The sequence below is a fragment of the Artibeus jamaicensis genome, unplaced genomic scaffold (genome assembly GCF_021234435.1).
Source record: "Artibeus jamaicensis isolate MK-2021 breed Jamaican fruit bat unplaced genomic scaffold, CSHL_Jam_final contig_252, whole genome shotgun sequence".
Lineage (NCBI taxonomy): Eukaryota > Metazoa > Chordata > Mammalia > Chiroptera > Phyllostomidae > Artibeus > Artibeus jamaicensis.
The window spans coordinates 1,623,442-1,650,094 of NW_026521538.1; the positions used below are offsets into that span (position 1 = coordinate 1,623,442).

A 26,653-nucleotide genomic window follows, 5' to 3' on the forward strand; every position below is an offset into this window, starting at 1 on the left:
ACACTAAGAAACCAATTCTAGCAGACTCACCCAGCAGGGCTGGACAGATGGACCACAGAGAAATACCCCCTTCCCAGCCCTCCAGAGTTGCCCGGCCTTGGCCAGAGAGCTCAGCCAGCCAAAGCAAACTGACTTCTCCATTTGTACTGAAGGGCCTTCGGGCAAGTCCCGGGGCGGTGCCGTTCTAGCTCTTCCCTGGACCACCAGCGCCTGGCTCTGCCCCAGGGCTGTGCCCCCGTGCCTGTCCTGTACTCACATCTCTGTCATAGTCTCGGGCAGGTTGGCAGGGATGGCAGTGAGGCCTTTGCCACGACAGTCCACAATGCCATTGCTGCAGGTGCACATGGCCGGGCAGGAGCCAGAGGAGAGGGCGCAGGAGGGCACGTGACCCGCCTCGCCCTGGCCTGTGGAGACAGTGGGCTGTGACCTCCGGGTGTCCCGTGTCAGCCCCTCCCTCCCGAGATACACACTGGCGAGTAGCGACAGGGTACACAGTGTTTCTCTGGGTGAGGGTGGGCCAGGGATCACCAAGAACTCTGACGTAATCCTGTGGGCACCAGGCACAGAGAGGCACTTGTTAGATGTTCGCTGAACTTGAATCTGAACCTAACTGCGCTGTGCAAAACTGCAGTTCAGGTGCTAGGAAACCCTAGCCTGGATTCTGAAGCTCCAGGTTCTCGTCCAATTCACACAGCACTTTTAGGTCTAAGTCTCCTTGTCTGTCACCAAAGGACGACAACGACTATGTTTGCTTAGCACACACGCTGTTCCACGTGCTGCGGTAAGTGCTGTACATGCAGTTTCTCCTTTAGTCCTACCGTTCCACTGAGGGGGAGAGTGGTAGTATTGTGGCCATTTTACAGGTGAGAAAACAGAGTCCTTGCCATTAATTAATTTGTGGAAAATCACACAGCTGATAGGTGCTAAAACCAGGATGAAGCACAGTGTCTGATTAATTAAAGTATAAGTTATATAGGGTGTACTCTCCTACATGTATAGCTGGCTGACCTCTACTTATGGATGCCCCCACAGAACTGGCCCCCAAACATGGAACATTTCCATCACCCAGGCAGGCCCATCCACCCCTTCCCCAGTGTCACCATCGTTCTGAGACCCAGCACCAAAGATTTGTTCTGTGTGTTCATGGGCCCCCCATAAACAGAATCAGACAGCAGGTTCTCTTGTATCTGGCTTCTTGGCTCAATATAAAACCTGTGAGATTCGCCCACGTCATGCGTATCATCAGTGGTGCATTCTTTTTTAACGCTGCCCAGCATTCGACTGCACAGACCACCATCATTAGCTAACACCTTACGTAATGGTGGGCATCTGTGTTGTCTCCCACTCCGGCTGTCACGGAGAAAGCTGCCTGGGATCCTCCTAGACACGCGTGTTCCCAGAGTGCATGCACACACCTAGTGGGGGTGCTGCAGGATCACGGGTAGACGTGTGTTGGGCTTTTGTGGGTTCTGCTAAACAGCTGTGGGAAGTGGCTGAGCCAATCTACACTCCCACCAGAGTTTTTTTTAATCCTCAGCAGAGGATATGTTTATTTATTTTAGAGAGAAGAAGAGAGAGGGGAACATCTATGTGAAGGAGAAACATCTATTGGTTTTCTCTCACATGCACTGTGACAGGAAATTGAACCCGCAACCTAGGTTTGTGCCCTGACTGGAGATTGAACCCTCAGCTTCTCGGTTACAGGATGATGCACCAATCAGCTGAACCACCAGCCAGGCCACACCAGAGCTTTAACCTCTCACTTTGGCCTTGGCTCCCCCGAACGGTGGTTGCCAAGATCCGAGCGCCGAGGTTAGGAGGACCTCTGACACACTGAATGTGCTCTTCTCGGGAGCGGGGCTGTCAGGGCAAGCGGACTCTGCAGGTGGGGGTGGGGTGGGGGTGTCTGATTATGGAAACCAAGGCATTCCAAATTCAAAGAAAAAGGTTTTGTTTCAAAGAATTGTCCAAGTGAACTACCCATTCCTCTTCCCAAACTGTGGCCGCTGCAGGTACTCAGGGCAGCAGCACCAGCCCTGGCTCTGCTCACACTGGAGTGCATGCCTGTGTGCACACATGCCCACACACTCTCTCCACATACACACTCATGCAGTCGCACACTCTCACAGACACGCTTACACACACACACAGCAGCCCTGAGCACAGCAGGCCTCAGAGCAGCCTCAGGCGCTGCCCCCGACGTGCCGTGCTGTGCTGTGCCGTGCTGTGCATAGGAGGTGAGCCTCACTCGGAGGAGGGGAGCTGAGCCCAGTACGCGCTCTGCCCTCAGAGCTCTACGGGCCGGCAGGCTCAGAGGCCGCAGGGCTGGAAGACACAGGCAGCCCCCAGCCCTCTGCTGTGAACCTGAGAACCCTCCACTCACTCAGCAAACATTTCTCGAGCATCTTTCTGCCAAGCACAGGCAAAGCGCTGGGAACATGGCCAGAAGCCATGACATGCGTATTCCACGTGCTCGAGGAGATTACAGTCAGTGAGGGACCACCCCAGGGTCAGAGAAGGCTCCCCGCACTCTGTGGGGTGAGGGGGAGTCAGCAGGCAACGGGGCGGGAAGGCTGTGCCAACGGGAGCGGCCTGCGAGAAGGCCGGTGGGAGGCGTCTGCTCCAGGAAGGGGCACTGGCAGCCCGGCCAGGACACAGTGAGTGAAGAGGCCTAGAGGTGGCAGGGGAGCCGATACTGCCCCAGCCTTGCAGAGCTCGAGGGCAGCTGGGACTCTCCCAGGAGCACCAGGTGGCCAGTGAGCACTGAGGCAGCGGCGGCCGGCTCAGACTCGGGGGTCCTTGTAGGTCTTTCTGGTTGCAGATGGAGATCGAAGGGGCCAGGGAGGAGTGGGGTGGGCAGGCAGGAGGCTCTCACAGGACCCCAGGCAAAGATGGGGGGCAGAGACTATGGAGCCCTCCTCGTCTCAAGCAGAGGCTAGAAGGCCCAATTCAAAGAATTCCCAGGGTAGCAGGAGTGAGGCAGTCACAGGAGGGAAGAGGTGGTGATAGGAGGAGGGAAAGTAGGTGGGACAGAAGGGGACAAGGAGGGAAGGAGGGAAGGAGGAAATGGGGGGCAGGAAGAGAGGATGGGCTGGGGCAGGAGGGAAAAAGGAGCAAAGGCTGGAGGTGGTAAGTGGAGACAAAGGCCATGGATAAAAACAGGACGTGACAGGTGGGCAGGAGGTGGGCGCAGGGGGTCATCAGAAGGACAGAGCATGATGGGGAAAGACGGGAGGTGATGGGTAGGGGCAGGCGGTGATGCATAAGGAGAGGAGGTTGTGTGAGCCAGATGTTAATGTGTGGTGGTGACAGGAAGTGATAGGGGGACAAGAGGAAGGGGCCGAGGGAGGCAGGTGATGGGCCGTCGAGAGCCCCCAACAGGCCTGCACCCACCTGCGCAGCTGAACTCACTCTTCTGGACCTCGGCCACGTTGAGGCCGCGCAGGCTGGTGGGGGCCGAGCACTGGGTGAAGAGCCCGATGGATGGCCGCTGCCTCAGCCACTGCGAGAGCCAGGCCAGGTGGCAGTCGCAGAACAGGTGGTTGGAGTGCAGGCGGCTGCAGGGGGACAGGGCCACTCACAACCCTGGCCAAAGAGCAGGATCCCCTCTGCCTACAGGGGCCAAGCCCTGTGCCGCACTCAACCCAAGCGGAGTCTACACACGCGCTGTCAGCCCGCGGCTCCAGCCCAGGGACTCTCAGCAGCCACAGGGAGCCCCCTGCTGCTGCCTGTTCCCTCCCAGAGTGCTCAGCGCACCCCCTCGGCTGGACATAGCCCAGCTCGTGCAGACTCACCTCCCTGAACTCAAACAGACCCACTGCCCCAAATCATATAACTCATTTCAAACACAAAAAGAAATTATTGGTTTTCCAAGGAAAAGTCAAATATGAATGACATTCAACATCCTTTCATTTTAGGTGAACTCCCCTGACCCCAGCTCCTATCAGCCCACCCCGGCCCCACCTGTGGAGGCCTCCAGCCCCTTTCCCCACTGCCGGGCACCGGCCACGCTCAGAGCTGTCCTCTGCCACCTGGGGCGGACTCACAAGGTGCGCAGCTTGGGCATGTGGTTGAAGCTGGACACGGGGATGGTGGTGATGTTGTTGTTGTTCAGCGTCCTGGTGGGGAAACCAGAGTCGGTTAGCCGCTGTCCAGCAGGAGCCTATGTGGAAGGAGAGCAGGCCTTCCATCTGACAAACAGGCACTCTCCCGCTGTGTTCCCTGGTCCACCTTTGAGCTGGACCAGCTCTGGGCTGGACCCGGGGGACTACGCCAAAGGGCATGGGATTCAGAGCCACCCTCCGGGGAAGCCCCGAGCTGGGGCAGGGATTAGGAGGCAGCTGCACCACAGACTCCCAGTCTGGCAGGACATGGGAAAGGAGCAAGGAAATTAGGCTTCCTGCAGGCTCAGGCTGGCTTACAGAAGGGATGCGGCTTAGACAGCCCTGTGTCAGAAACTCCTGGCAGACACCACCATCGTGCGTAAGCAGGATGAACCTGGGCCCTGCCACTTCGGGCACGAAGCCTTCGCGAGCACGAGTCTAGGAGGGCCTGCACCCCACCTCCAGGGTCCTGCTGCCTGTGCTGCTCCAGGGCCCCAACCCCAGCTGCCTGGGCCCCGGCACCTGCGTCAGCCGCGCTCTCCAGGCCTCTGCTTCCCTTCCCGGTTTTACTTACAGCACCTCCAGCCCCCGAAGGGCCCGGAAGGCCCCTTCCTCAATGCAGCTGATCTGGTTCTTATCCAGCTGTCTGTGAAGCAAAGGAAGGGTGCAGAGAAGGGGGCACACCGCTGAGAGCAAGAACATTCTGACGTTTTAATCAAGCACTCCATTCACTTTTCTAAAGAGTCCTGGCCCTCCTCATTTGTTCAGCACAAATGTGCCAATCCCCGTAGTGAATGATAAGGGTTTAAATAATTCCTTACTTTCAGTTAGAACAATAATGTAAATAAAAGCTGTATTATATTCCTCCACATAACCTTGCATATCTCCTGGGGAGCAGGCACCCTGCCCCATTTTGGAGACCACCTAAAGGGTGCTGGCAGCTGAAAAATGAGTCTGTCACAGAAGCGAGGGCAGCCAGAGCTGGCAGGCCGGTCTCCACCCGAGTGCCAAGTGAGATACAGGAGCTGCGGCTACCTGGAGCGCTGCTCTGCAAATACACTGCAGTTTGGCTCTGGGCTCCTTGGGAAAGAATGCTGTGGTCAGTTACCAGCGTCTGCTACAGGCTTGGGGGCGGGGTCAGGGAGTGACAGGCAGGCCCAGCATTTGCCACGCCCGCAGCAGTCAGACTTGAGGAGGTGGCAAGCCTGGACCAGAATAAATTTGAATAAGAATAAGCCATTCCATTTAAATTGCATTTAACAAAGCGCCACATCTCATTTAAACCTCAGGACAAGCCTGTAAGGTGAATGTGACATCCTCATTTTACACAACAATATACCGAGGCTCAGTGAAGTTAACTGACTTGTGGCAGCTTATACAATAAGTGTGAAAGATTCAAGCCCCGCTCTCTCTCTTGCTCTCCCAGTCCGCTGGAAGGTGAGGGCAGGAGATGTTCCATCCAAATGGACAAAAAACACCACTTAGGAGCTCACAGTTAAGACGTTCCCTTCGACCAGGTCCTCAAAAGCTGCCTGTTCCCTCCCACTCCAGACTGTTCCAGAAGACCACGCTGGCACCAGCCACCTCAGAGCCCAGCAGTTCCTTGGCTGCCTGGACCTCGGGGCCTGGTGACACCCACAAGGACCCTGCCACGGGTGGCCCTGCAGCCCAGCCCCTCCCCATCCCAGGCTTGTACTCACAAGTTTTTGAGATCCGTAGCTCCACGAAAAGCCTTTCTGGGGATAGCCTGGATGGCGTTCTCACTCAGGTCCCTGTGAGGATCGAGCCAAAGGGAGAAACACGCTGGTCAGCAGAGATTTCTCCAGAAGGCCCTGATGAGCCAGGGAGGTCAGGGCTCGGGACAGAGGGACCAGACACAGCTGCATCCCAGGACCTGTGACGGGGCCTGGCTCACGAAGGCCCTGTGTAAGTATTCACTGAATGAATGAATGAGGGGATGAACGAATGAGCGAAAGCTTGGTGCCCAGCCAGCCACTTCCTGTTCTCTGGGCAAGAGGGTCACAACTGGAGGGAGAAGCTTCAGGGAGGGGTACCCAGCTGTGCCAGACCCCACACCTGCTGCCTAGACCCACAGGGGTCAGCTCAGCCGCAGGGACACAAAGGAGACAGCGAAGCAGGGAAGGGCACCTCGGGGCCACAGCCACCCTGGGACCTGTGGGGAGTGCACGGAAGCTCACTGTCGGGAGGAAAGCACCTTTGGCCCCCAGGCTACCCAGCCAGTAGGTGGCCACACAAGTCTGAACCTCCAGGCTGGGCCTGACCCGATCCCTCACTCTCAGGACTGTGAGGGGCCTCTTCACTACAGACGTTTACAGATGTCCCTCTCCCTCCCACAGCAGTGGGGCCAGCTGCCGTGGGTTCTCAGCAGGTCCGCTGGGGCCCCACTGCCCAGCACTTCACGTGTGAGTGCACCTGACCTTCACAGGTGCACGCGGTAAATGCTATCGCCACTGCATTTTGCAAGGAGGAAAGGGAGGTTCAGAAGAAGTTAAACTTCTCTTGAAGAAGCCTTCAAGAGAACACAGCTGGTGGGTGGTGGCTTCGGAATTTGAACCCAAGCCATTGGGTCGCAGGGCAGCCCTGGGAGTGGGAAGTGTTTCCTCACCCACTCTGTAGAGAAGGGGACTTTAGTATTTCACCAAGTCGGGTTGACTAGGATGGGGACCCAGGCAGTCTAGTCTGCCAGAGAGCCTTCCCCAGACACCTCCGAAGGCCAGGCTGACTGTCCTGGCGTGGGACTCACGTCAGGCAGCCGCCAGGCCCCAGCCCCTTCTCTTGGGCCAGGCCCTCGGGGCTTTGACATCTCTTCCCGTCACCTATTCACCCCATGGGCCTCAGGCTTCACCTGAGAACACGGCCCCCAGGGCCCTCAGCATTGTCCCCTCAGCTGCGAGGGCTTCCATCATTTTGTCTGGGTTTTTCTGCCGAGACAAGGAAACAGAAGCACTGTAGCAGATGCACAGGGCCCTGAGCTCTGAAAGGCTGGGTCGAGCCCCAGCTCCCCACCTCCTGTCTGCGTCAACAGGCTGGCCCTGTTTCTCTGGTTCACAAGCACTTGGTACCAGGGCCCGACAGCCCACATGGCTCTGTTGTTCCCTTGGTCTGTGGGCCTGTTCTCGCCTCTTCTTCAGTGGGATGCTGAGCAGGGTCATCTGACAGGTGAATTACTTCACTGGGTGCAAGGACTGAGCAGGCCACTGAGATAAAGGAGGAGATGGCCTGTACCCAGGGGCTCACGGCCACAGTAACGAGGGGCCAAGGCAGACATGGGAGCCTCACATGGAGCCAAACCAGCCTTGATGGAGCACCCACACACCGTCACACCCCAGAACACTCACAGCCCATGGGGGGCACACAGGAAACCAGTGAACGAATCTCCACTCCTTCATTCATTGAGCGTGTGCTGGGGGCCGGCTACCTGCGGGGGCCACTGCAAGGGCCCACACTGCAGCTCTCAGCAGTCGTGGGGCGGGCAGTATTTCCAAAGAGATGCGCAAGCCTGGGGAAGAGTGTGACCCACTCTACCTGCGCGGCAGGAGAGGCGCTCTGAAGCAGATCCCAAAGAGCCAGTCAGAGCTCAGCGGGCACAAAGGGGGAGTGAGGGAGGCACCTTCCGAGCAGCGGGAACAGCATGTGCAAAACCCCAGAGGCAAAAAGAAGCAAGGCAGCTGGGCTGGCGTCATCACACAGTTCACGTGGCTCCCGGGGGTCTATGGGAATTTTGTGGTGGTTTTAAAATTTGTCCGCGAATTCTTTGACATTCCTCCCCTGAAAAGATGAAACTTAATTGTGCCCTTCATTGTGGGTGGTTTTGATGAACTCACTTCTGAAGAACAGAGTAGGATGGCAGTCATGGGTAATTTCCGAGATTAGGTCATCAAAGACCCTTGTAGCTTCCTCCTGACTCCCTCGGATTGCTCTCTCTGGGAGAAGCCAGCCAGGATGTCTTCGGGACACAAGCAGGTCTCAGGGAGGCCCACATGGAGCGGACCTGAGGCCTCCTGCCAGCAGCCAGCACTGGCTTGCCAGCAGTGTGAGTGAGGCATCATGGGAGTAGCATCTCCAGATGATGCATCCTGGTCTCGATGTTTGGTCCCTGCCCAAATTCAGATGTTGAAATCCTAATGCCCAATGCATTAGGAAGCAGGGCCCTGGGAAGGGCTTAGGTTACGAAGGCCGGCCTTCCTGAGTGGGGTCAGGGCCCTGATGAGAGTTCTCAGAGAGCAGCTCTGCCTTTTCTGCCCGGCAGGGCACAGCCAGGTAAATCTCATGAGGGACCCCAGGCCAGAACCACCCGGCCACCTGTAGGAACTGTGAGGTAGTGTTTGTTTTTGTAGGCCACTGTGTTTTGAGGTACATGGCTACACAACAGCCAAAGAATAAAACAGGGGTGCTCTGTGGGGGTGACCCAAGAGGAGAGAGGCTTGGAAGCTGTGCAGAGAGTGTGGCCCTGGCACGAGGGCTTGAGGACCCGTGGGAGTTCCTGAGGAGGGCGAGGCAATGTGGAGACTTGGTGCAAATGAGCTGAAATATGTCAGGGACTTGGCTCCATCACTTCCCTCTTTGGGCCTCAGTTTCCTCATTTGTCAACTGCAGAGGCTGGACCAGATGATGTCTACTCTCTTCACCAAGGTGCACGCATCACATGCCAAATACCCTGAGACGTGGCAAGGGAGGTGCTTGGCTGCTAGGGCATTTGAGATCCCAGGGAGAAGGTGAGGGACAGTGGGGGGGGGCCCATTGCTGATAGTGTGGCTTCGGAGCAGTGGGATGGAAACCGACAAATACTCCCACTCCTACCCGCAGGGAATCAGAGAACAGAGCATGTGTGGTGAGGGCAAGACAAGGGCAGGGAGGTCAGCATCCAAGAGACATCTACTGAATCAGAAAGATGGAGGCCGCCCGGGGTGGGGCGAGGACCTCCAGCAGGACCCTCAACGTGGCCCCAGCCAGCCCTCAGACCTTCAGCCAAGCCTAGCGGGGAGATGGGCCATAACTCACATCCATTATTCTGTTTAATCCTCACAACAGCCCTGCAAAGAAGGTTTTTCTACTTGTATCGATTATTTTATTGACTTGGGCCAAGCTTGTTCCAGAAAGGCTTTGAGGTAGTTTACAGGGATTTATAAAACAGCAGGGAGAGCAGGAGTGAAAAGCAGGGCAAAGAGAAGAAGACAATCAATAGCAGAAACCAAGGCTGCAGCCCCAGGCAACCCACGCACCGGCCAGGTCCTGGCAGGGCGTATAGAAAGAAGGTACTGGCCAGTTAGCAGCCCCCAGTATATGAATAAGTGTAAAAGGACCAGATTCTCCAGAGCATAGCTATTTGGGGCACTATGATGAGACAAGAATTTCCCCAGGGGTCTTTATAAAAAATGACACTGTGTTCTAATCAATAACATTAGATCCTTATAATAAATGGGATTCAAGTGTCTGCTTCTTGTAACAGCATCACATCAAAGTGCGGTTCGGGGAAAGCAATTCTAGAAGAACTCACACCAGAAGCTCATGTGGGGGAGGGGCAGGAGCAGTCTTTGCAAAGGCAGGAGACACGGTGGAGTCTTGAATGATCCAGGAGCCCTTGGATTTGCCTGGAGAGGAAGGTGCTGGGGAGAGGTGTTGGCAGAGAAGAAGCTTGGCAGGCCAGAGAAAGTGACAGGCTGGACCAGAGCGGGGTGTATATGATGCTCCTAGACATTGCTCTGGGGCACCCAAGCTTACAGAGGGAAGACGCCGTCCCTGGGCATACAGGCGGAGCGGCTCTGAGAGCCAGCCCAAGAGGTGAGCGTCCAGGGGCGGGGTGGAGCAGAGCTGACCTGGGCACCTCAGGCCCAGCCCAGGGTCAGGCCGCACACATTGTTTAAATGAGTAAAGGAAACTGAATGGGAGACCCTGGAAAAGGCCAGCCTCTCAGCCAGAGGAAACCAAGTGAGCCTTGGAAGTCTGAGAAGCATGCAGCATGCTGGCAGCAGGAAGGGCTTGACTCTGGTGAGAAGGTTCTTGGTTCAATTTCAGCTTCTATGATTGACCAGCCATGGGCCCCAGGAAGTTATGCACCTGAGAGCTACAGTTTCCCTATTTGCAAAATGGGGGTAAGAAATGCCTCCAGGCTTTGGAGAAGATTCAATTCATGTATTTAAGCCTCTGTCATTTTACCTCCATTTGGCAAAATTTCAAAAATACTGGTTTTTGTCCCTCCCTAAACAGTCTGCCCAGGGCTTTCCAAGGGTTCCGACTATTGTTTCCATCATTTCCTCTAGGGGGCGCCAGAAGCCTTCCCTCGACTTGGATGTCCTCTCTTACCGCAGCATAGAACAAAGCTATTCTCGGTTTTAATTAATTTTTCTGTTCCAGTTGATTTCCTACCTGGTCAACAATTGTCTTGTGTATACAAAACTATTTGAAATAAAGTTTCTCATCTCCATTTTCACCCAGTTGGCATGAAAACCCAAAAGGCACCACCTACACCTTTCCCATCACATTTTCCCAGTCCTCAAGCCTCCTCTAGTGATGACCTTGTCACAGGTCCCGAATTGACAAGTGTGTGTGTCGGGGCACAAGGACAGATTCTGAGGGAGGCCATCCTGGAGGAGCGAGCGTTCTGGAGCTGGAAGGACAGCGCTGGGGGCCTGTCCTGGCCAGGGTAAGCTGAGGGCAGACAGAGGCTCAGAAGGAGGTACCAGGCGGGACAGCGAAAAGCAGGTTTCCAGAGCAAGGACGCAGCAGCCAGGCAAGGGACAGGGCTGGAGAGAGAAACACAGGCCTGGGGACACATCCCTGGGTGAGGACGAGGTCCTGGATTGTTGACACGTTCTTAGGGGACGCTGACATGGCTGGCCCAGGGGGTGGGGGGAGGAGAAAGTCCACAGCTGAGAGTCACAATAAAAGCATGGGTTCAATAGGCCCTGACTGGCCCACTTAAATTATATGGTCTTAGGTGAATCAACTGCTTTGGTCTCAGTTTTCTTATCTACAAAAGAGGTGAGTAGTACCTACTTTGCAGAATCTGATGTGAGAAGCACTGGGTATCTTGCCCCTGCCTGCTCCTCCACTTATGCTGATGTCCCTCAAATCTTTCTGCCACAGGACATTTGCACTTACTCTGCCCCTGCCTGGAATATTCATCCACTCTTCACCCAGGAAATTTCTATTTATCCTTTATACCTCAGTCTATAAACACACCCCCTGACTGCTCCCTCTGCTCCAGGCTTCCAGGACCCCAAGCTCTTCCTCCTCAGCACAGATCCAGAGCTGTAATGAAATACTGGTGTATTGAAATTCATGAAACTCTGATTTTTGGTTAATTAACATCCATTGCCCTCTCCAGACCATAATCGCCCAAGGTCAGACAGTCTTTTTTGCTTCCCATTATCTCCCTGGACCTGGCACATTGCAGGAGTCAGTCGTCTTTAGCTGAATTGAACTGAAGTGGCTCCAATCCCCCTGCCTTTTCCTGACCCAGACTAGGAGTCTGGACAGGCAGTGAGGCTGAGAGGAGAAGGCAGGGCTTGGAGAGGAGGGCTCTGGGAGGGAAGGGGAGGGAAGGGGAGGGAAGGGGAGGGAAGGGGAGGGAAGGGGAGGGAAGGGGAGAGCTTGTTGCTGCCCATGTTGTTACAATCTGCTCTACCCACTCCTTCACGTGTCCTCACGGAACATTAATAACTGAACGTCCTCAGTGGTTCTGAGGTGGCACCAGCCGCATCAGCAGGGAGGTGTGGGCAGCCACTGAGGAAGGTGAGTGACTCTTCTGGGAAGACAGGGAGTGGGAGGCCACTCTGAGGGGCTTGGGGAAAAGGGCCTGCAGGCAAAGATCCCAGCCCGGACCCCACCACCCAAGATCAGGGGTCTTGAGAGGAAAGCTGCTGCCAATAGCAGCCCCCAGGGTCTGGGGACACTCGGGAGACCCCGGCCAGGGCCCTTCCTCGGAAGAGAAAGGGGCAGCCAGGCCCACACCCTGACTTGGGCACCATCCCGGGCACCCCACTCCTGCCGCTCCTCCTCCCGGACACTGCCAATCTCCCCAGCCTCTGCCAGGGCTGGGGGAGGCAGGGGCTGAGAAGCTGAGGTCGGGACCCCATGTTCTCGCTGCTAATCCCCTTCACGCTCTAACCAGATTGGGCTCTGCTGGCAGGCGAGCCTCCACGGGGCTCAGCGGGGGCTCAGCGGGGGCTCGGCCAGGGCTGCTGGGCACCAGCCAAGGCCAGACTCGGCCCTGGGTTCCTGCCGCCTGCTCTGCCGCCCCACTGCAGACAGAGCTCGGGGCCTGCTCTGTGCACCTCACAAGCCACATGGCAGTCTGGCCTGTCTCCTCATCCCCCTGCTTACCCTGAGCCCACCCAGTATGGGGCCTGGCTGGGAGGGAACCACTGCACCTGCCTGTTCCAGGCCACCTGACCTGGGACTTCCTTGTCATGAGACTGTTGGATGAAGGGCTTGACCTGGAGCAGACAAAGCTGCCCATGTATCCCTCCCCAGGACCCCAAGCAAGTTTCCAGCCCCTGGAGCTTTGGTCTCTTCCTTATAAAGTGGAAATAATCATGGGGCCGTGTGGCTTAACTGAGGCTGTATGTGGTTCTCTCTATAGGGCTGACACAGTCGGCTGCCATATCTTAATTGTCTTTATGAGGCTCTAGGTGGCGGAGGAAGGGGAGTGTTGGAAAACCCAGGACTGGGACTCAAGAGGGTGCAGTTCAAGGCTGGCGCTGACACCAGCCACTGTGTGATGTTGGACCGACCCGCAGTTAGCTCCCTGCACTGCCACCTCCCCTTTCAACAAAACTGACATCCCAGTGAGGTCAGGAGGGTCAAGTTACACACAAGATGCACTGCAGGTCACCCTGGGAACCCAGTGTGGGCAGCCTGACATTTCCACTGCTAGTGAGCACTGCCTGGATCCCAGGGCAGGTGACTCAGCACCCAGGTCCCTGGCCCCTGGGCCAGCAGCAGTTGAGTCACCCAGGGCTTTGCCGGAAATCTGGACTTCCTGGCCCTACCACTGAATCGGACTCTGCATCTTAGCATGTCCTGGTTGAGAAGCGCCGCATCGAACAGAGGGAAGTTCACAGGTGTGTCCTTGCCCCCAGCTAGGGCTACAGCAAACTGGGTTGTAACCCCTGTTCCCAGCCGGAATTTCAAAGCAGCACTTACAATGTGATCCCCATTTATAGTGAGGCCCCAACTGCTGCTACTCTTGGTCGGGGGCACATCAGGGAGAGACCTGGATGCAGACAACCCCAGTGGGTAGGAAGGGGGAGAAGCAGCCTCTCCCCTGTCACCGGTGGCATGCCACAGCCCACCTGCACCAGGGGACAGAGGTGGCACTCACAGGAGGGGGTGATCACCGCATAAGCATCATTCCCCCCACCCCCCACCCCAGTTGCTGCTGGGCTGGCGGCAGCGGGACACCACCTCCTCAGGCGCAGGTGAGAACCAGGCCGTGCTAATCAGCTCTTTGAGAGCAGAGGCCACCATTCCAGGCCCGGGGCTGTAGGATGCACGTTCAAAGGAGAGGTTGGCAGCTCCCCGAGGTGGGATGCCGGGTGCACACCCTCTGAGGTGCTGCTGGGGTCTGACGGGACCCTCCCTCCCTTCTCTCTGCCTGTCCTTCAAGCCTCCCCTCCAACCCTCCCTCTCCCACCAGGAGAGAAGGTAGTTCTGCAATTACCCCTCCCCGCCCTGCCCGGCCCACAAGCTGACACTCAGATGCCCCAGGTCCACCTTGTGTGGGCAGAGTGCAGGCGTGTACACCTGTCTCTAGACCTTAGGATGGGTTCTTCGGTGATGAGGACCGGAACTAAGCAGACTCAGGTTCCAACCCTGATGCAGGGACTGGGGCACATTGTCCACTCACAAATCTCAGGTGCTCCCAGGACCTACAGACTGACACCTTGTAAAGGCCGACACCTTGTAAAGGCTGATTCTTGGTGTGAGTCTCCTGTGAATTGAGTGTGTTTCATCATCTCCAGAAGTCAGGTTTGTGGAGGGGGAAGAGGGCAGTGCAGAAGAGACCAGAGAATAGCACAGAAGGGGCACGCTGGTGTGGTGAAGGGGGGCGGGTCCCACCAGCCACAGGCGCAGTTTCCTTTGGTCTTGGAACCTGCCCCCTGCTCTTGTCGCAACACAGGAATGACTGACAGGGAGCTGCCTTTGCTTCCTTCGGCGCCACCCCCCCCCCCCGCCCCCGCTGTTCCCTTCAGGGGCCAGTTTCCCTCGCTAATCCCTGTGTGCCCTCCTGACCCCCTCTCCTCTGCTTCCCTAACAGCCAGAGTCAGGCCACCTGGGGTCAACGGCAGGTGGTTAGAGAAGCCAGGGTCCTCACAGGGGCCTCAGTGAGGGCGAGGCACTGGCCAGGCAGTAGATGGTCTAGGAAAAGAGCCAGGTGACCTGGGTTCAAAAGCAAGCTCAGCCCACTGGTTGCCTCTTTGAGCTTTAATTTTCCCATTTGTAACATAAGTTCACAAAAGGAGTAAGTGAATGAAGGTGTGCAAGACTGTCCAGAAGACTGTCTGGCACACACAGGTGACCATCAGTTGCAGTACTGGCAAGGCTTCAAACTGCCAGTGCTAATCACCAGGTGGCCCAGCTCTGTCCTGCCCCCGCCCCGCCAACTCCCCCCTCCCCCTCCTAGACTGGTTATAAGATTCACGGAATTAAAGTTCACACGTGCTCTGTGAGGTCTTGAGGTTCTTTAAAGTGTTGAACACCCAACATTGTCCCTGGGAACTCCTGATGTCCAAACTCCTGCAGGCAGTTTGGAGGCCGACACTGCAGAAGGTGGGATTTGAACTCTGCAGGAGAAAAGGGCTGGTCAGAGCACCCGTGTGTGCCAGGAGCTGTGGGCTGGAGAGAGGCCCTCCCTCCCCTGCCCCCACTGTGGCCAGCCCTCCCGCCAGCCCTGCAGAGTTAATGTTGCGGAAACCTCATTAGGAAGAGACGTCAGGCAGCCCTGGATTGCAGCGCTGGAAAGCCACCGTGGGTAACATTTCCTCACTGAGCTGTTTCGTGTGCAGCTACCGAGCCTCAGTGTGATCAATTCCCGAGACAGAGATATCAGATGAGATGCGCACACCCCCCCCCCCAAAGCAACCACAGGGCTCTGCCAAGGAAAAGCTGCCCAGAAGTGGAGTGAGTGACTTGGGGATAAACAGGAAACAAAAGCAGCAGGGGCTGGTCTCAGCCACAGTGACAGGAGCACGGTGACAACAACGGGGTCAATGAAGAAGGCGGGGAGGGGGGGAAGGGGGGGGAACAGGATGCAGGCCCCTCTTGACCTGAGTGCCAGGCAAAGCCTTCACTGTATTTGATCACACACACTGACCCCCAGAAAGCCCTGGGCACTCTGCTGGGTCCTGAGCAAGGAGGCACCAGGGAAGACAAGGCTCTCGTCCCAGACACCTGCAAGTTACCTCAGAGGTTCCCAGCCCAGGACATAGCTCTGGGGCAAGGAATGGGGTGCAGCCGGAAAAAGAATCAAGATGTAGAGGAACGAACATGAGCTTTGGAGCCAGACAAGCCTAGGTTTGATTCCAAGCTCCACCTTTTACTGCCTGTGTGACCTTGGGCAAGTTACTCAACCTCTCAGAGTCTGCGGGCTCATGTGTAAAGGAGGGCTCATCACAGCTCCTATTTGCTGAGTTATGGTGAGGATTATGTACCACATGTACCATCCATATAAAGCACAAAAATGGGAGAAACGAATCTGTGCTAGCAGAAGTCAGGGTCATGGTTGCCCTCACTGCTGGGTGCTTGTAATGCTTTACTTCCTGATCTGGGGCTGGTTATATGGGTGCATTCACTTTATGAAAATTCAGGGAGTTCTACATATAAAAATACATAACACGTACAGAAAAGTCACACTTTTCTATATATATGTTATATTACAATGAAAAGGTTTTAAAACAAGTGAAGTGCTGATCTCTGTGTGGTAGGCATGCAACAAACCCCCATGCTCTCCCTTCCTGGTCCCCAACCCGAGGAGGAGACAAATGGGGGGAACCTTCCAGGAGACAAATGCCAGGAGAACAGCGTTCCCAATCCTAAGCAGTAAGGAAATGGCCAGGCTGTGGGGAGACTGCACAGAGGACAGTGTGGCAACAGCAGTGCCCACCCCAAAGCGGTGAGGACAAGGGCAGGGGGCCAGCCACCAGGCCCAGAGGCCGGAAGCAGATACCGCGAGCCTTGAGCACTCGGCTGTGCGGGGGCGAACACACTGCCCCCACCCCCAGGCAGGACAGCATCTGTCTCTGACGCAGCGTGTTTGGGTTCCACGTCTCCCTGAAGAGCGGGGCGCTGCCCTGCCCCAGGACAAGGCCGGGGCAGAGTGCGTGGGCCGAGATGCTGGCACTGAAGGGGTGAGGATGCAGGAGCGAGGAAGGGGGCTTCAGAGCAGGTCTGAATTCCTTCTCTGCCTTCCTTCAGGAAGGCATGAGGCAGTTTTAAGGATACATTATACAAGAAAATAAGATAACAGGAACCCAAGGAAGAATAAAAATAAATAAAGACAAAGTGGGTAGAAACATCAAACAAGAGAGAGACTCATTCTGTGAAACCCTTTGCACCTGCCACACATGGTGACCCTGGGCCCCCTCGAGCCACTGGAGACTGACAGGTTACAACTTAACAAGTCCATGGAGGAGGACAGGCTTGGGAGGGACACGCCTTGACCTGGTTCTAAACCAAGCACGGGCGGCTCCCACAGGTCCCACGAAGAGGAGGCCATGGGATAGGGAGGCCAGACCCTCAGCAGCTTCCCTGAAGGAGGCCAAGGCCCTTAGCAAGTCACTTCCTCAGAAGCCAAGTCACAGAACAGCCAGTTCTCCAAACGGTCCATTTGCTAAACTTCTTTACTTTCTTTACCAATTCCGTTTTAGCCGGATGGTTTCCCATTTGTTCTGCCTCGCATGGCCTGTGAGGATTGGTGGGGCTCTCCCAGCCCCAGCCCCCTGCAGTCACGGGATGAGAGTGGGATGATTCCACAGCGGTTCCAGAGCCAGGGAGGGGGCAGAAACCAATGGAACAGGCCTTAAAATGCTGAATAAAGACAAAATGCAAAGCAGTTGACTCACCCCAAATAGTTAAAGGAAGTACATCAATTTGATGAATTGGTCATTTGACAAATTGGCCATTCAGTGAATTGACTTTTGGCAAAATGGCTTTCAGCAAAACGACATTTGGTAAATTGGTCTGCTTCTGACACTTGATGACACACGGGCACTCACTTAACACCAGCACAGCCGGCAGCGGAGCACAGGGGAATCGCATACCGGCCACTGCACGCCACTGAGCGCTCTGCTCTTCACCAGGTGCCTCCAAACAATATTTTGAGCAGCGCATGCATGACACAGCATGCAGACCGTCCTTCAACCATATCCTTTTCCTCAGTTAAACCCATCTAGACTCTCAGGGAAGACTCTTTGGCTTCTCTCTGATATGCACCAGGAGAGAAATGGACACAATTCAATGTGGTTTGGGAAGAGGGAGAACCGAGGAGGAGGCAACAGGGCTGGGCAAGTAGAATCCGGGCTGTGCTTGGGGGCGGGGCTCCACCAAGGGCAAGTGAGAGGTGGCCAGGCTGGACTTCTGCTGGGAAAAGTCAGGGGCTCCAGCCAACGCACAGGGCAGCTAATGCCAGGACAGACATCCGAGTGAAGTCCGTGGCAGGTGTGGTCCTCCAAGGCCAACAGAGGATCACAGTGTCTCCGGGGTGCCCCCAATCCTCTCTTTCTTGAGCTCCAAGCGGGAAATGGGGCCCATTTTTTTCACCAGAGACCATGCTCACTGTCCCCCCAGCTCCTGCAGAGCAGGCCAGGCCCTGCCTGAGTTTGGTCTCCAGACTTCCTCAGAAGAAAAGTGGAATTTAAAGGATTAGAACAGCAAAAGGTCAGCTCCAGCACATCAGCAGCCCCTCCCGTCCCTCCAGTATGCACCCAGGGAGGCCCAAAGGGCATAAGACCCCTAACCCTAACTTCCTCCCCAGCGGGCAGGAAGACAGAGCTCAGCCATATCGCCAGGAAAGGAAGGGTTTCTAGCTGGCTGAGTGTGATCTGCAGGAAGGCTGGCGGAGAAAACTGGCGTCGAAGTGCTTGTCTGGGAGCTGTCCGTGGTGCTGAACCCCTGGAGGCTCTTCCGTGGTCGGGGCTGAAGGCATACCTTGGATCTGAGCCATCACCACGTTACCCATCTGGCCCCCACACCAGACCTTGTCTATTCAGCTCCTTTTTCCTTCACAAGCTCACAGGCAATCCGGCTCACAGCACACACACAAAGGGCTAGGGAAGCAGCATCGGGAGCCTCCAGGTGCCCACCCTCACCTCAGACTGTTTAGGAGAGGCCTGGGCTGAGCACAACCCATGTTACTAAACTACTGCTAGAGGGGGTAAAACCTGATCCCACTTCTCCAGAAGCCAGACTTCCCACTGCTGGACACAGGCCCGGGCCTCGCCCCAGATGACTTTCCCCAGGTCCTCACTCAAAAGCCACTCCCTTCCAGCTTTAGGGCCTCGGCTGATCATTACTGACTCATATAACACGCAACTCTTATTGTCAATGATGCCGATGACGACGATGACAGCTATATGGAGATTTATTAGGTGTCTGGCTCTGTGCTGGGTGTTTTATATGCTTTACATACATTAACTCACTAACCCTTAAAACGACTTCTGAGATAAATATTCCCATCACTCTGGTGTCGATGCTGAGCGGGGCTGGGGGGGGTGGGGGGATGGGCACATGGGGGTGGCAGAGAGTATATAGGACTCTCTGTGCTTTGCACTCAATTTTGCTATGAACTTAAAATTGCTATAAAAATAAACTCTGTTTTTAGAACATACTCTTGCCACACCTACTTTCCAGATAATGTAAGTGAGGCAGGGTAACTTTCCCAAGTTGTCTGACTGCGGGTCCACAGCTAACCCACCGCACTGCACAGGCTCACACGTCAAAGTGATGGGCAGGTAGGGGGCATCCGGAAGCACACACATGTCACCAGGGACATTTGATAGGTGAACTTGGAGGGAGGAGGCGAAGGCCTGAAAAGCAGAGTATGATAATGAACATTCATAATGTTGACATTGAGTCATCTAGAAGATTACATTTGGAACCCTTTGTTTTAGAACTGAGATTATTGTGTAATAAATTTTAGACACAGTCTCATCAAAACCAGCCTGAAGTTTGCATGTTTCCCCTGAGCAGCCCTGCCGCGGGGAGAGAGGGATGCAGCCCCAGCCTGGGATGAGCACCGTCTGGGGACCTCTCCTCATGCCTGGATCCCTACAAGCATCTCAGACCTGTTGCTCTGCCTAAGCCCCCATAGGTTTGAAAGACAAAGAAGTGAGTTTTGGAATCCTGTGGGGAGGAGCTTTGTGCATAAGTCTGTACAAACAGGCAGTATCCCTGGACCTCTGGGAATGAAGGGGTCCTCACGGGGGAAGCCTGAGGGAAGGACCCAACACCATCAACCACTGGTTTCTATGGAGACTCGGGCACACCCCCTGGGCCATCATCGCCCATGAGCCCCAGCACTCTGGCCCTCAGCCTTCACCTTAGTGTGGAAATGAGTCTAACTCTGCAAAACCTGCAGCACAGAGGCCACCCAGACATTCTCATGCTGCTGTGGCAGCTGTGACCAGCTTCTGAGAGAGACAGGCAGAGGGTGGGGACTCTGACCACCAGTGTGAACACCAGAAACTGAAGTTCAGGTGCAGACTTTCATCTGAGCATCAGAGCTGGCCCAGTTCCTGATTCTCTAGGAGGGATGGCAACACCCTTTGGCTTCTAGGAGGCCAGCTCCTGCAGGCCTGCCCTTCCCCAGCGAGTGGCTGGTGATGCTGGCCCCCTGCTGCCCCCTCACCCCCAACACATCCCAGACCGGAGGTCCCCACTGGGCTGCAGAGTCTAGAGGACGATATTCCTGTTGCAACACCCAGACATCTTCATTTGCCCCCAGCACTGTCTGCAGACTGAACGAGTTAGTCAGGACTCCGGGCTTCACCTCTCTGAGCTTCATTTTCCTTGTCTGTACGTGTGTACCATGAAGTCGTGGTCTCAGAAAGGCGCCACGAGGATTAGATAGGTGGCTTGGCAGCCGAAGGTCCAGCAAATGGGAGCTTCCCTGCTGCTGTCTTTCTTGCTCCTCCCAGGTCAGAGGAGACGCTGCTGTGACGAGTGAGACACAGCCCATCGGAAGCACTGCTGGGGGTCTTCTTTAAACACCTGGTGTGTGTGCTCAGTCACCTCATACCTGCAGCCAGACCTTTTCCTTAGCACGCCCCACAGTTTCGGTAGAGCCCTTATTCATGGAATTATTTCATTACTGTTTATCATCATTACAATAAAATCATGCATGCCATGACCAGGGAGGGCCATGTCTGTTTACTGCACTCCCAGCAAAGAGGTGAGGCTCATTAATTATTTGATATTTTGACCACTCAAAAGGTCAAGCTAGAATTTGGAGGGGGAGGGGTCTGTGACATTTTGACATGAAAAAAAATAGGTCCACCTTGGGATTGATGGGATGGAGGTCTGAGACACCCCCCTGCTTGCCCATGACCCCCTAACACACAGCTGTTCCTCCAAAGGGGCCTGTTCTCCAGAAAAGGGCAAAGGCTCTGACCTGGCCCCGACGGCCAGGGTGGCAGCACTGAGTGGAAAGGCACGGCCCCCCCAGGCCAAAGTTCCTCTGCACGCTCCCCTCTCGCCACGCCCCTGGTCCACCTCGCTGCTCCATCCTCCCCACCACCCACCCGCCTCTTCGTGGATCACTGTCCCCATCACTGCACTCATCACACTGTCTGTCCGGGAGGCGCTCGCCTCCTGACAGCACAATGACAGCACAGCTGTTGAAGAGGATGCAGCTGCCCGCTGCCTGCCTCCTGCAGAAAGACACACTAACACGAGGAAACAGGCAGCCATCGCCTGGGCCGTGTCTACACGGGGGCTCAGCCACACCACGACAGAACAGGATGGCCGACACCCAAACGCACCCCTGAAAGCACCCCTCCCCTGGCCCCCACCCCACCCCCACCCCTGCTTGAGCTCGCAGGTCACGGCTTTCAGTTCCTGTGCCGAGCGTTCTGTGCCGTGACATCTGGATCGGATTCCGGCGCAGGGAGCCCGAGCCTTGGATGCAGCCTTGTGCTCTGGCGCAGGCGTCCCAGAGCTCCGCACCGGGAGGGCTGCCTGCCGGTCAGCCGGGTCGGCATTTCCCATTTCTCATCTTTCATTGTTTGAGAACAAAGCCAGGCTGGAGAACAAGCAGTGCAGACCACAGCCCTGCTACTCGAAGTGTGACCAGAAGTTGTGCAGCAATGGCACTGACAGAAATGCAGAGTCTCAGGCCCCGCCCCGACCTGTGGGATCAGAGTCTGCATTTAATAAGGCGGTTTGTATGTGCACTCAATTTGTGAAGCCCTGGATAGAGCGGTAGTTCCGAAACTGGGGTGCACGTTGGAACCACCTAGGGGGCTTTAAAAAATACCGATGCTTGGGCCCCACCTCTGAGATTCTGATTCACTGGTTAGGGCTGGAGCTGCCAGGCACTGGGATTTATCCAAGTTCCCCGAAGGATTCCAGTGTGCGGCCCGATGGAGAATCCTTGTTCCACACATGTCGCCGTCATCCCTGTCATCTCGGCCCCTCAGACCCCTCTCCTCCTCCTACCCCGCCCGGTACCCACCTCCTCCCAGGGCTGCTTCCTTCTCCAACCCTTCCTCTCTCAGTTTTTCTAGTCTCCCAGACAACTGATGCTGATCAGGTGTTAAGAAAAGTGGATCCAGAAGAACAGTTCATACTAGATAGTGAATGACAGATGGCCCTGATTTCCATTTTAAAAGGAGGAGGATTCCTGATGCAGCTTTCATCACTGGTGACATCCAATCAGTCTGAGGAATGAAAACAAAACACTGGGCAGAGAGGGCCTTTCTAGTGGCCCCCAAATGAGCCTTTTCTATACAGCCAAACTTACTGCGCAGGGAAAGAGCTATCTGTAGCGTGGGTGAAAATTTGCTACTAAATGCAGATGGTTAGGCAAAGACACCTGCACTGATGTTGGGCTGCCCCAGGCCAGGTTCGGTGGGAACAAGGAAGAGGGGAAGGGGGAGGAAGAGGCCGCCTTAGGGGCCAGGCGCAGCGGCTGGAGGTCAAGCTGCGGTGGGAGGACCAGAAGGCGACGATCTCCATGAAAGGAACAAAGTGCCACATCTGCCAGACCTCCGTGATGACTCTGGTGTCAATGTCCCTGCACAGACACACACACCTCACCCTCACAGGCTGCCGTGGGGAGGGTCTGGAGACCAAGAGTGGGGAGAAGTGGGGCCCGGCTCATCTGTCAGAGGAGCGAGCACGCCCGGGACGGAAGCGGAAATGCAAGCCAGGTGCTCTGAGCCCACGAGGGCGCCCTCGGGCAGCACCCCCGAGGAAGACACTGCAGGCAGGCAATGAGCTGCAGCCCTGTGGGAGCGGCGGCCGACTCCTCGGCTCAGGGTACGTGGCAAAGCCCCCCCGGTTGGGAAGGCAGGGAACCAGAGACAGAAATGGAGACGAGAGACCAAGGAAGAGAAATAGGCAGAAGAGAATGAAGGAGGGGGTGGGGGAGACCGGAAGAGAGTAACCGAAGGACATATATACTATACATATAACACATACATATAAACATAATAAACACATAACATATACATATACACATAAGTGTAGCCCACGGGCACACACAGCCCTGTGGTGAAGGCCAGGTGGGGAGGGGGCAGGGGCTGGGTGGAGGGGGGCGGAGGCAGGGAAATGAGGGACATCTGGAAGAGTGTCGACAGTAAAAAAGAAAGAGAATGAAGAAGCTAAATGAGAGGGAAAAGACAGAGAGAGTCAGACAAAGAGAGACTGAGAAAGAAAGAGAGGCCCAGCCCCTGTGCCTGGGAGGAGGCTCTGCGCGGGGACCAGGAGTCCCTGGCTGCCCGCAGAGGCGAGTCCGAGTCTCGCCGACAGCCCGAGCAGGTGCGAATGAAAAGAACGCGGCGTGTGAGCCTGCGGGGCCCTGGGCTCCGGGTGCTGCGCTCTGCCATCCCCTCCACCGCTGGGCCGGCCTGCTGGCCGGGGCGTAATTGGCCGTCGGCTGGACGTGTGGTGTTCTGATGATGAGTGTGAAGTCTTCAGGTGATCTGCCTGCAGGGACATGTCCCGCGCGGCTAATCACCAGACAGAGGTGGGAATGGAGTTCTGGCCACCGCAGCCTCTTCCTGGATGGAGCAAACCTCTGTGTGTGTTTGGGTGTGTTGGAGGGACACAGCGTCTTGTCCTCGCTCATGGCTGGGGAGGCAAGGCTTTCCCCATGAGGAGAAACTGCACCCAGCTGTAGGCTAGGGGACAAGACCAGTAGGGACAGGCTGTCCTCATGAGGCTGGAGATCGCTGAGAACAGTGGTGTGCTGGGCGCGCAGCCTGTGCTCTCTCTTGCCCCCCCCCCCCCCCGCGAATCCAACAGATACTTTAAATGTGACTTAAGACAGAGACTCTGAAGCCATATGGTCCGGGTTTGACTCCTGGATCCGCCCCTTACCAGCTGGGTGGCTTTGGGGCTGCCACACTTTCGTGTGAGAGAGAAACTCCTAGATCTAGTTTAAGGCGTCTTTTCGTCCTGCGTTTTCTGTAATCCAGAGCCGACTGCAACCCGCCCGACTCTGAGAAGGCCAGTGGAGCAGGGCGGCATCCGGCACTGCACCTGCAGATAGGCCATCTTGCCAAGGTGACAGAGGACCTGTGCCCTCGGACACTGGACCTGACCACGGCAGATAAGCAACGTCCTGAGCCAGGGGGACCGTGCCTCCTTCACACGCCAGCCTCTCTCCTAAGCAAGGGGACAAAGGACGACGGGGAGGGGGGAACACAGACAAAAAGTGATGTTCAAGTGAGAGTGAACGCCAGAGAAGCGGGTGACCACAGTGACGAGCATTTTCAGACGGTGACAAAAGGCACCTGAGAGGGGACTGTTCCGGTGCTGGGACCGTCATTCGCACTACAGAAAGGCAGCCGAGTCTCAGCGCCCCAGACAGTGCTCTTCATTCCATCTGAGAAAAAGGCCAAGACAGAGGCCCCAGTGCATGTGAGCCAGAGGGACAACCGCAGGCAGCCGCTTCCAGGGCCACAGCATCCAGAACCTGGGCCCTGGGGGGCCCCGTGGGAATTAGTAAAAGCTGCCCCCACTTCAAGACACTTTCGCTCACTTGGAAACTGTCGAAGGAACCACACCAGCTCGTATCTGCGATGTGAACAGTGTCCCTTCCAAACGACACCTGTGGCAGCGCACAGCCGGCACCGCCGTCCACGGTGGCACTGCACGTCTCCCGCTCCCGCCACAGCAGTGGTGGTGGTGGCTCGGCTCCAGCACGGGCGAGGCCGCACCCCTGAGGACGCCCCGGCCTCACTGAGCGATGACTGCGTGAGGCCACCTGGACCCTCCCTAAGGAGACAGGAGACGTGTGCGACAACACGGATGGGTCTTGAGAATATCACGCTAAGTGGTATGGCAGACAAAAAAAGTCCAGAACCACATGACTGCATTTACATGTAGGATATAACTGAAAGCAGCAAATGAACAACAAAAACTCACAGACACAGCAGTGGAGGTTACCGGGGGGTCGGGGGCGGGCAGTAAGGGGTCGAATACACGGTGATGGAAGATCTGACTGTGGGTGGTGGGCACAGTGCAAACACAGATGGTGTGTCACAGACTGTACACCTGAAACCTATGCAATTTCAGAGATTTTACTTATTTATTTTTAGAAAGAGAGGAAGGGAGGGAGAAGGAGAGGGAGAGACACATCCATGAGAGAGAGAAACATGGAACAGTTGCTTCTTCCACACGCCCTGACCAGGGACCACACCCGCAACCCAGGCAGGCGCCCTGGCCAGAATTGAACCAGTGATCTTTCCCTCTGCAGGACAATGCCCCACCAACAGAGGCACATCAGTCAAGGCAAAACCTATATAACTTTATTAACTAATGTCTCCACAATATATTTAATAAAATTTACAGTAATAAATAAATGGATCTATAGCCACAAAAAAATGAGGCAGGAGAGATTTTACGCCCAAAAAAGATGCAATGTCAAGTTCAAGCACGTGTCATGAATGCACATCATTCATAAGGAAAGTGCAGAGGCGTGAGCGGGTGACGGCAACACTGAGACCAGAAGTCGCCATGCCTCTGGTCCGCAGTGTGATGAGCACCGAGTACAGCCCTAGTGAGATATCGGGATCCAATAAAAGTTCGTGGACTACATCACTGTATGACAAAATGAATGGGAGCATGAATATCTTCGACTTTTATTATAATAAACTAAAACTACGCCATTTTATTGGCAAACTTTTTTTCTGTTGGAGGAATGGAAGGACTTGTACAACTTATGGAATTATCTTAATCATAAAATAAATGCAAATGAGTATATCTCAATAAACACACTGCTCCGACCTTAGTTGCTTGCTGTGCCCCTCCCCCACAACAAACACTAAAAAACTGCATCCCTGCTTTTCCAGCCAGGGTCCAGAGGCTGACCTCCCCACATCTTACTGCTGTCCTTGCAAACCAACCACTATTTCCCACTGAAGGTCCCTCCATGGGGCTCCCCAGGGCCCCCATCCCCCTGTAGCCCATTGTGGCCTCTCACATCTTCACACAGCGACTCTGGGACAAGAGAGGAGAAATGAGCATGTATCCGATGAAGCAAGAGGTGCAAGCGAACCAAGTACCAGAGAGATTCTTAATGAAAAGAACTGGAGCTCAGCCATCAGTGCCGATCAGTTCCTGAAACTGGTTCCCGGGGCAAAGGCAAAGCCCCCGCACTGCGTCAGGAAGAGAAGCAGCAGCCATTCTTACTGACCTCGCATCTGTGCTGGGCACTATACGGACATGAAGCCGGCAGGGAAGGATGCTCTGGACCCTAATTCAGAGGCCTCTGTTTCCTGCACTAGCTGTGTGGTGTGACCCTGGGTGAGTCCCCCTGCCACTCGGGGCCTCGGTGTCCCCACCTGCAAAATGAGGGCCCTGCTCTCATCTCTAAGGCAGTGCTTCTCGATCAGTGACGTGCAGGTGAGTCCTCCAGGGTCTTGTTCACCTGCAGATTCTGACTCGGGGTGTGGGTTGGGCCTGAGAGTCTGCATTCTGACAAGCCTGGTGCGGTGTCTCATTCCCAGCTGCCAGGCAGAGAAAGAATCCCTCATCCTGAGAGGGGCTGGCAGCTGGCCCCTCTCCCGGCGCCTGTTAGAATTTCAGTCCAGCAGACAAAACAGCCAGCTGCCGACAGAGCCTAGGGACCCAGCCAGCTGCCTTCTGCTTTCCCCTTTCCAAACAAAATTTGAGATGTCACTTTTAAAAACCACAGAACAGCTGACAAAACAAGCATGTCCTCCCTGCCCATCTCTGCTTCCCACCCCCACTCACCCCTTGCCAGAAACTAGCCTTGACATCTTCCTCTCATCTTTCCCGGGCCCCCACACCACCGCCCCTCCTCTGACCAGGCCCCCCAACTCCGCCAGCCCTCCCTGCCACTC

At 55.6% G+C, this 26,653-nt stretch overlaps 1 protein-coding gene across 2 annotated transcripts in view; it reads right to left on the reverse strand.

Annotated features, from left to right (window-relative positions):
• Positions 1-26,653, reverse strand: part of SLIT1 (slit guidance ligand 1) — a 152,068-nt gene that overhangs the window by 42,161 nt on the left and 83,254 nt on the right. For both annotated transcript variants that reach the window (XM_037138927.2, XM_037138926.2), the window contains exons 5-9: positions 5,804-5,875; positions 4,678-4,749; positions 4,047-4,118; positions 3,394-3,557; positions 257-404 (exon numbers count right to left, since the gene is read on the reverse strand). In XM_037138927.2, coding sequence (XP_036994822.2) covers positions 257-404; positions 3,394-3,557; positions 4,047-4,118; positions 4,678-4,749; positions 5,804-5,875 — 528 coding nt within the window. The remainder of the gene's footprint in view (positions 1-256; positions 405-3,393; positions 3,558-4,046; positions 4,119-4,677; positions 4,750-5,803; positions 5,876-26,653) is intronic.